The following is a 10,108-nucleotide window of genomic DNA, read 5'->3' on the forward strand; positions in this document are numbered from 1 at the left end:
TGCATACCTTGAATATATCTCAAAATTCTCTTTGTTGCTTGCAAGTGGGATTGTCGTGGAATCTCTATAAATCTGCTAATTAATCCAACTCCATAAATAATATCAGGCCTTGTAGAAGTCAAGTACCTTAGATTCCCTACCAATTTTCTAAAATATGTTGCATCAACAAAGTCGTATCATCTTTAGTTAACTTCAATTTCTCTTCAATATTGTTCATGTATGATTTGTCTGTACTCATGGTAAATCTCTTCAAAATATCATCAATATAATTTTCCTTTACTTTGAAATCATCTACTTCTCCAGTTGCCTTGTGGTTGGACTTGTACACCCATTCAACTCCTATTGAATATTCTACAGGTTGTAGAGTAATGCCACCAATAGACATTTCGTCATGTTCCTTAATATATGCAATTTCGAACAATGGCACAAAATTGATTATATCTTCAATATCTATAATCATGTGTTGTAGTTCTGAATCCCAAATTATTTCTTCTTCAATCTTGGATAGATTATCATAAACTTTCTCTTGATGAATCATCTTGCTTTTTTCTTTACTAGGTTCATCTTCAATACCATCAAATAGCTTTTCTTGTAAAACACCAATCTCTTTTGGACGGGCATCTCTTGCAATCAAATCATCCTTTTTAACAATCGCAGAAATTCTTGGCAGATCAATTTGAACATTATTTGACTTCTCTTCACTTTCAATGGAATCTCCATCACAACAAAAATTACATGTACCTTCTCTTATTTTCTCCTCTATTTCTGAATTTTGGCCTTCTTGATTTATTTCTGCCAGATTTGGTGTCTTCTTTTTCTTTTGATTGATCATCCTTTTTCTTGTGATGCCTCCTCCAATCTCTCATCTTTTTGTTGATTCATTGATATATCGTATGCCACTAATTCGCCTTCTAAATCATCAAATTTGAAGTGCTAAGATCTTTGGTAGCCTCAAGAGTAACTTTTCTTGTTGTTAAATTTTAAAATGAGAGACTACAATATTTTCTCAATAATTTTAACTTCTTCCAATACTTCTCCATTGGTCCTTAGACCATTGACTATTTCAGTAATTCATGCAATGAATTCTTTAACGGACTCTGTTGGTTTCATACGAGCCAACTCAAATTGACTCCTAAACTCTTGCAGTTTCTCTATCTTTATGTCAACAGCTCTTCGATATGACTTCACCAAGATTGTCCAAGCCTCTTTTGATGACTCTGCATGCAAATATTTTTTAGATACATGCAATTCGACCTTGATGGCGAGATAGTAGCGTGCCTTATAATCCAATTATCTATTTTTTTCTAATTGCATAACCGCATCACCTGTTAATGTTGTACCTTCTGGGTGTTCCTCAAATCCTGTTTCAATAATGGGCCATAATCCAACAACATTGAAAAAACATTTCATATATTGATGCCAGTTTTCAAAATTATTTTTCCCATCAAACTTGAAAACGTGGCAATCATGTAAATATGGAGTATCCATAATTTATTTTTGGATCTCCACCGACTCTAACAGAATCTCACACAGGCTCTGATACCAATTTGAAGGATTGAAATACCCCAAGAATAATTTAGGCACAAGTAAAAAATTCAACAAAGACTATATAAAGAAGAAATTTATTAAACTAGGGAGAGAACGTGGTAGGAGGATTTTTCACAACTCATAAACTCTTGAATCTCTATACATCATAGTTACCTCTCTACAAGAAAATAAGTAGTAGCACCCATATTTATAATACTACAAAACCAAAAACCTATTCCAATATAAAATCGGTAAACAAAACCTAGCTAGACATGAATTAAATAAACTACCAAATATCAAATCCTAGACAACTTAGGAATACTAATTAATCTTGTTTAGTTTCCAACAAGATTGACTGTTGCAAATCGTGGAGGAGGAGACGATTCAATCTCTCATTTCTCTTTGAAGACAAGTGAGGAAATAATTCTTCTTTACTTTACTCAACTTGCTTAACTAAAATGGCTATAGTGTCTAGGTACTTATAAGATTTTACAAACATGTACGTAGTCTAGTACATGTATCATAAATTAATTCTAGAGTTATCCTATTCCCTAGTTCGGGAATAAAATCATGCATGCATCTTAGCTAAAAAAATATTTTTGATTAAGTAAATTAGATTCATTAAAAGGCATCAAGAAAATACAAAGAGTACAAAAGAGATAGGATAATTAGCTCCATTACAAAAGCCTATGCTACTATTATGGAGCTAATAAAATCCATAAAAAATACCAGCATTGTTAACAGGGGTGAGATAGTTCCAACTAAACAGATTAACACGCAGCCTTTAGGGAGTAGAGTGGAGTTGAAATACCATCAAAACACCTTCAGTTCCTTTCTTTTCAAATGCACCAAAAAATTACTACTGGCACCATTATCCAAATTTATTTGATGGGATTTGTCAACTTTTCAAAAATACCAACTTTCAAAAGCTTGCTTTATTAATTGTGACATAACCCATCTCAGACCAAAGATAGTGTAGAAGTTCCAAATTTCTTTTACAACTGAGCAGTGGAGGAATAGGTGGTTTACACTTTCTGGCCGTTGTTGGCACATGTAGCATATGTTGACTAGTGTAATGTTCCTCTTGATTAAGTTGTCTTATGTGAGACAGGCCCCATTTAGAGACAACCATGTGAAGCAAGTCACGTTGGTAGACACTTTAGTTCTCCATGTGTTTCCATGGCCAGTTATCTAATCGGTGTTATGACCTTCTAGGACATTGTGAGTATTCTGTGGACCTCCCAATCCTGCAATTTTTTTCTGAAATGTGGGCACGAAGTACCATTTTCTCTATTTTGAGCAACAGTGGAGTCTATGTTTAGAGCAATCCGATACATACCGGGAAACATCTCTTTCAAAGGTGCATCTTAGCTAATTTCCTAATACATGAACTAGGTAAATTGGATGAATCTAGTTTACTTTTTCCAACATTGACAATATGGACAGAAACAAGTAGTAAACCTCATTCATGTCATTGTTGAGCTCACAAAATGCTAGAAATTGCTCTAATGAAGCAAACATTTCATAGAATATAACAAGGTGCAAGGGAAGGACAGGAATTATGGAATGTACTATAAACGCTGGAAAAACACAGAATCTTTTTTACAATGTAGAAAGTTGGTTACATGGTGATGGCACAGAAAAATAGAGCACTAAAGAATATCAAATAATTTAACTCTATCTGTTTGTAAATGATCTTTATTCTCATACAAATCTGAAATAACTACGAATTTGAGAAATCTACATAACAAAAATGAATACACCACAGTAGAAACACATTGGATACAACTGCTGAAGGAAATTATGGCAGCCATTCCACCAGCCCTTACGAGTATGCAGATGAAACTAATATTTGCCTCGAACATGTATTACCCGAATCCATAAGAATGGTCGACGTCACTGCTCAGGCCGTACTCCAATCAGTTTTATCAGCAGTGGGAGTGAATCAATCCAAAGATAACTTACTGAGACAGGCACTTGGCATTTATCCAAACGAGAGGCTTCTAAATAGATGCAAAGAAGAAGGCTGTAGAGAGCATCAGCGTCACCACTAACTTTAGTGAAGAAACCTTCCATACAGTACCAACATTCGGCATATATGGATATGAATCAGGAGGCGGCATGACACAGTTATCACCATTGAAGTAAACTCTGCGGGGAAAAGCCCACCCCTTGTCAAAAGTAAAAGTCGATAAATCCTTGCGGAATAGAAGCTCTGACTGGACATTTCCTAAAGGACCCGCTTGCATGAGCAGATCGTTGTAGAATTTCATTCCCCATAACATGGCAGTGTCATCTGTTAAAAAAATCCAGGAGATTAGCCGTATTTTCCAATCTCTCAATTGATAGGGAAATCTAGGCGAAAATATCTTCGATAACATAGTATTGCCAACCAAAAGTATGACACAAGATTCTGAAATGAAATTCTTCTTTAAAAGTAGGGAAAAGATACTTTTGGAAATCCATCTAATGTCTTTAACACTAAAGTATTAGCAGCTACCTCTTTTGGATCACGAATGAAACAGTAGCAACTGGTTATGAGAGCTTGTATAGTTATATAACAATAGAAAGAGAACTTACTTATTGCTCCATAAGGTGTTAAAGACTTGTAATTGAAGCTGAATAACTGAGTCAGGTTGTCAAAGTTGGGATGCTGGACAACTAAGTTCCATTGTGTATAATTCATATTGTAATTGAAGTTAGTTATAGTGACCTTCACTCGCCAATACTCCTTGTAGTTGAGTTTCACATGCCAGTGAATTCTAATAGGGCACATATGATTCGTGCACTGAACCAAAGGAGCATACGTATTCTTCTTTCCATGATCAGAAACAACTGAAGCTAGGTGTGGTTCGTCTTGACTGCATGAAGCAAAGGAAGAAGGATCGGGAAGTAAATAACCAAAGTTTTTAAAAGCTGAAACTGTGACAAAAAATTGGAATTAAAAAAAAAGGTGTGTTTTGTAAGACTTACTCTACGCAATTTCCATGCTGAGTGCCATTCTTCTGGCAACCACAAGTACATGTTGGGCACGGTACAATTGTGTCATTGTAGAAGGATGAGATAGAGACGCAGCATGTCGGAGTTTTTTGAGCTAGGAACTGTGAGTATGTGCATGTGACATTCCAAGTCACTGTCATTAACAATATAAATGGTCCGAAATTAATCTTCATGGCAATTATAAGTAGAAATAATAGCCTTAAAAGAGGAATGTATTCCAGAATTCTCATTTATTTTATGGATAAGGAGAAATCTCAATTCTTAATGCATGTAGTTGAGCCAAGTAACTTACTCATGGCCTGTGTTACTCGTCTCCCATCTTGAGTAACAAACTTAGTAGGTTTAACAATTTTAGCGGGTCCACAAGTATAACCAGGCCCTGGTGCCTTTAAGGTGAAGTTCTTAGGAACTCTAACTGTTTTATTGGTTGTTCCGGCAGCACCTACACTGACTTGGAATGAGCTAACAGCAGTTGCAGTATCTTGTCCCCATGAGTTGATCACTCCTCCCTTGCAGCAATTTGCAATCTGCTGGTTGTAAGGAGTTCCGGGCAGTAAGTCAACAATGGTTGGATCCTTCTTGCAGCAATGGGGAATGTTTCCTTTAAATTTCGAACAATCTCCTTGCTCCGTTGTTTGAGCTCCCATCATGTTCCATATTACCTCCTTCTTCGCCCAAGTCCATCCCAAAGTCCAGCCTGGTGCTTGAATATGCCTATATTGCTGGAAGTTGAACATAGTCACAACAGCCTGTCCATTGCCAATAATAATTGATCAGAAATATCCAACTTGTTCAATACTACTCCAATAAGAAGATGTAGAGGTAAATGCAGACTAAAGAATATATAGAACATGACACTGAAGCCTAAAGACTAAAGTTCCGTGTCAGGTAGGCTGAAGCCAATGGCACTTTTGGTAATGAGTAAGCTTCATCCGGAAAAGTAGAAAAACAGTTGCTAAAAGAACATAAACTTTTTTATATGCAATAACACTTGAAACAACTAATGAGTGGAAAGGAAATTCTCAAACAAACTCAGAAACTGCAGTGCAACAGATGCAGACTGGTTTTACTCCAAACTGGTTTTGCAAAACAAAAAGGAGAGAGGGAGAGAGAGAGAGAGAGAGAGAGAGAAAGAGAGAGAGAGAGATGAGGAGTACAACTTACAACATATCCATCCGGTGTCCAGCTGATGACATCCCATTTTATTGTGATGTTCCCGTTGGGATCAAGTGGGTCGAAGGCATCTAGAAGAAAACCAGAAATAAAAATTATATGTGAAAAAGTAAACAAAACACGTGCACATACAGATCTTTACACTGATGTAGTGGAAGAGGGTGAAGCGAATCAGACATATCTGATTCCACAATATAGAAAATGAGAAAATCTACACAATGTAACGAGTTAAAATTTGGTTGTATACTTACTTTAAACTTTAAAATCTTAACGAATGTGACAAAATTCAAGTTGTGACAGTGTAACCCCTAAATTCTAACATCTCAGAAGAATATAGTTGACAGGATCCATCATTTCTAAATATTTTATAGAGGCACGGAGCCAAATTGTAACGATCTTCTTTGATCTTGTCTTTAGGAGAATGCAGAAGCATTAGATTCTTATTATTCATGACAGCATCCATTGTGATCAGAGAATTCCATTAGGATAGCACATTGACTTGAGATAAGAAAACTTTTAGCTTCCTATATAATCGTGAAGCATATAAGCCAGAGCAGAACCCCAAGTGAAAGTAAAATATGGTATTGATCTGAAATCTTTTTAAATGAGATATATCACTCCCTCTCTTAATTAGAAGAAAACATAAAAGATCCAATTTTTAAGTTCAATTTACCCTGCAAAATCTCAAATCGAAACCCCATATACTTTACTCCTCTGGATTAGGTTTGGCTAGAAGCAGATCAATCTTTTGGTCCAGTATGATTTCAGTTCATTAAGTCCAACAATAGAAACATAATGTATTTTGACATAAAAATCAAATCTTGATGTTCAAATCACAAAAATAAAAAATCAAAATCCTCCAAAAAAAGCCATCAAGAACTTTCAGCATTACCAAATACTTGAAATCCAAACAAGCAAATCAAGAATTAAATGAAACCCATATATCACAATTTCACAAAAAAATTAAAACTTGATTGCAGAAAAAGAAATAAACCCATAAAACCATGAGCAAACCTGTTGATTTAAAGCTGAAGCAGGACAGCAAGAAGACTAATAAAACTGCAGTAGCAGTAAATCTAGGAAGAGATCTGAAGAGCTCCATAGACCCCTTGTAGCTGCTACAGATTTTCTTGTGCTTTTTTCTTTTGGGACACACTCTGCTTAAGATCTGCTAAAATGCTACTGAAAATGGGTTAAAAGAGAAAGGAGAAAAATCTTGGCGGTGAGTGTGGCAGCTGTAACTAAGCTCACATGGCAAGTTAGTCTATTGAGCTAAAGTGGACTTTAATAAAGTCTGTTTAGACAATAATCACCCACTGGCCACTGTAATAAATATTTTTATAGTGTATGTTGTTTTCATACAAAATTACTTATTTGCTCTTATTAAATGTAATTTCTTTTACTGAATTATCGAAAGTAATTATAAAGTAAATAGTAGTAGTAACAAAGTTAAAATTGACTTTACAAATTAGTAAGTATATATAAAAATATTAGTTTTAAACAAAAACTTAAAATTTAAAATTAAATAAGAATTCTTACAATGTACATTATGTAATAGTAATATTTTTATTAAAAGAAATTACATTTACTCAATGAAGCAAATGCCCCTTTAAGATAAGACAAACATATTAAACTTTTAAAGTTCTTAAAAATGATAGTCAGAGGCATAACGTCCGCAAGCGTAATTCGATATTCTTTTTTTCTTACACGAAATAGTAAATGGACCTGAGAGTATAATTAATCCTTAAATAAAAGGTGAAAAAATTACTCATTAAGCTACTTTATTTAAAACTGAATAAAGTAAAACAAAGCCCCAATCGGATATTGGAACCAAAGGTGTGATAGTAGTACTCTAGTTTTGAGCGTTCTCATTTTTTGTAATTATGTTAGTTTAGGAAAGGAAAAAAAAACTTTTTATCAAATTGAAATGTATGAATGTTTATACCTAAAAATAGCACTCCTATAGAATTCAGTAAAGAACATAAAAGTAAACCAAGTGTCTTCTTCAATGGTTAAATTTTGCAGCTATATATCAACGAATCTCTGTTTGTCTTAGTTTGCCAACGTATTCATCATATAAAGAATGCAATTGTGTTCTAAAATTAAAGAGTCGCCCGTCTTTTCAATTCGGCTTTGGCTTAAGCTAAGCAAATAGGAATGAGATGCGTCTGTAGCAATACAAGGACTTTTTAACCCGTAAAGAAAAGAATCTACTTGTAATACAGTTGAATATCTAAAACTTCTTTAGGCTGATGCAAGAATAAATGGAGTACGAAATATTTGAATACTAAAATTTACATAAAGAGATTAATTTTTAAACAGACTATAGATAACGGTTTATAATATCCTGACGATAATTGAATAATGCATTTGAGTTTAATCTATATCAAGTCATCTATTATATTCTTTTGATGAAGGTCTCATATTATATCCTAATAATAGAACATGTTTTATATATATATATATATATATATATATATATATATATATATATATATATAAAACCACATTCCCAAATATATAACAAGAAGATAAACTTATTTATTGTGTAAGTATATATAACTTGAATTTACAACTAGATTAATGATATAAAAATATTTTACAAATGAAAACATATAAATTAAATTCTTTAGATAATAGTAGTCGTCGGAGTAGTAATTAAAAAAGACAGAAAAATGAGCTGTAGCCCGTAGAAAAACTCTCTTAACAGCTGCCGACAGTGGAAGTGGGGTTAGAACTTAGAAGAAAAGAGAGAGACAACCCAACTAACCAAGATGGATCTGACGACTTTAGTGTCTAGTCGTTCTATTTTTTTAATAACCAAAGCATCTAATTTGTGGGGTGTAAATAGGTCGGATTGATTTTGATTTTTTAATTACCAAACCAAACTAATTATATCGGGTTATTAAATCTAAAAACCAAACCAAACCAAACCAAATTAATTATATCGGGTTATTAAATCTAAAAACCAAACCAAACCAATAAAAGTCGATTTTTTTAATTTCGGTTTTTCAGGTTTTTTCGGGTTTTTTTTCTTCATAAAATTTTCATAGCACAAAACGTAAAATTTGTACTCCAAATATTTCTTTAATCCTATTAAGACAAAACTATATAAGGTATTTTTCAATAAAATAACATAAATATGAGATGAGTCATGACATTGGACTAAAATATTCTACAATAAAGATAATAAAATCGCATAAAATAAATATTATTAATAAGCCATAATGAAAACAAACATAATTTAAAGTTACGACTAATAAGTACTATTATTTACATGACTAACCACTAAAAGAAAAATAAGTTATACATTTTATCTAAACCATGAAAAAACTAAAAAAAATAGATATCCAACACTATTTCCATTCATAGTACAATTGAATTGAATGTTTTTTATTAGCATTAGTATTGATTTGATTTTGGTTTAGGATTTATTTGAGTTACTAACATTTATGGACTATAAAACTTATTGGATCATCCAAAAATTATAAGCCCAAGCTTGAAATAATACGTTAAAAGATAAAACTATGAAAAAGCTTAGGAAATATTTATAAACTACACTACAATAAATATTTTTATGTATTAAATATATTTAAAACTTCTATATATATATAATGTCGGGTTGGTTTAGTTTCGGTTCGACTTTTTTTAGTTAAAACCAAACCAAACCAAATATGGTCGGGTATTTTTTTCCAACACCAAACCATAATCGGGTTTTTTTTCTCGGTTTGACTCGGATTATCGGATTGGTGCGATTTGTCGGTTTCATTTGTACACCCCTACTGATTTGTTTATGTGTACCACGATTCATTTTAACAGTATTTGTTATTTTTTATCCGTATAAGTATTGTTGGATAACTTTGTCCATTAAAATTTGAACGAATAAAAAAATATCACCTGATATTTTTTTTGCATCCACTAAAATAGAACCAGAAATGTTATAATTCTCAATACATTTCATTGCACTTGAAGGCGGAATCAGGATTTCAAGCTTATGGGTTCGAGATTCTAATCGTTTGAATTTATTAGGTTCTAGATTAATAATTTATACATATTCAATAAAATTTTTAAAACAAATACAAGGTTTGAATCAAAACCACTGAATTCGATTGAACCCGCTTCCAACACTCTAGTTCCGCCCATAATTGCACTAGGTCACACCCTTCTTTGTCGTTCTGTTTGGTTCTTTTTTTTCTTCTTTCTTTTTGTGTGTTTTAATAAGTTTGTGGACTAAAGAAAATCACGTATTTGCGAGTGTCGGTGTGAGCACAAAGGCCACGCGACAAATGAACAGAAAACAAATTAAATACTATACCAAATCATGTAGAGTCCTACTTAATATTCATCAGTGTGCTAAGTAAAGTAAGGTACTAAAGTATTGTTTTAGAAAATCATTGTGCAAAAATAG

The 10,108-nt window shown here is 33.0% G+C and overlaps 1 protein-coding gene across 1 annotated transcript; it reads right to left on the bottom strand.

The window, feature by feature from the left end:
* Positions 1-3,108: 3,108 nt before the first annotated feature.
* On the bottom strand, positions 3,109-7,016 carry LOC107800930 (protein COBRA). Its single transcript, XM_016624200.2, has 6 exons — positions 6,715-7,016; positions 5,692-5,771; positions 4,820-5,276; positions 4,501-4,660; positions 4,108-4,388; positions 3,109-3,823 (listed from the first exon to the last, which is right to left on the bottom strand). Exons 1-6 carry the CDS (start codon positions 6,800-6,802, stop codon positions 3,531-3,533), a joined length of 1,359 nt encoding a protein of 452 aa, XP_016479686.2. The 5' UTR covers positions 6,803-7,016; the 3' UTR covers positions 3,109-3,530.
* Between the last annotated feature and the right edge of the window lie 3,092 nt (positions 7,017-10,108).

The sequence above is a fragment of the Nicotiana tabacum genome, chromosome 17 (assembly GCF_000715075.1).
Source record: "Nicotiana tabacum cultivar K326 chromosome 17, ASM71507v2, whole genome shotgun sequence".
Classification (NCBI taxonomy): domain Eukaryota; kingdom Viridiplantae; phylum Streptophyta; class Magnoliopsida; order Solanales; family Solanaceae; genus Nicotiana; species Nicotiana tabacum.

Excerpts from the sequence above, each read along its gene's own strand:
- LOC107800930 (XM_016624200.2), bottom strand. The coding sequence starts at position 6,802 with ATGGAGCTCTTCAGATCTCTTCCTAGATTTACTGCTACTGCAGTTTTA. Across the intron at positions 5,772-6,714 it reads CTTCAGCTTTAAATCAACAG|ATGCCTTCGACCCACTTGAT; the intron begins GTTTGCTCATGG and ends GTTTTCTTCTAG. Across the intron at positions 3,824-4,107 it reads AACACCTTATGGAGCAATAA|ATGACACTGCCATGTTATGG; the intron begins GTAAGTTCTCTT and ends TTTTTTTAACAG.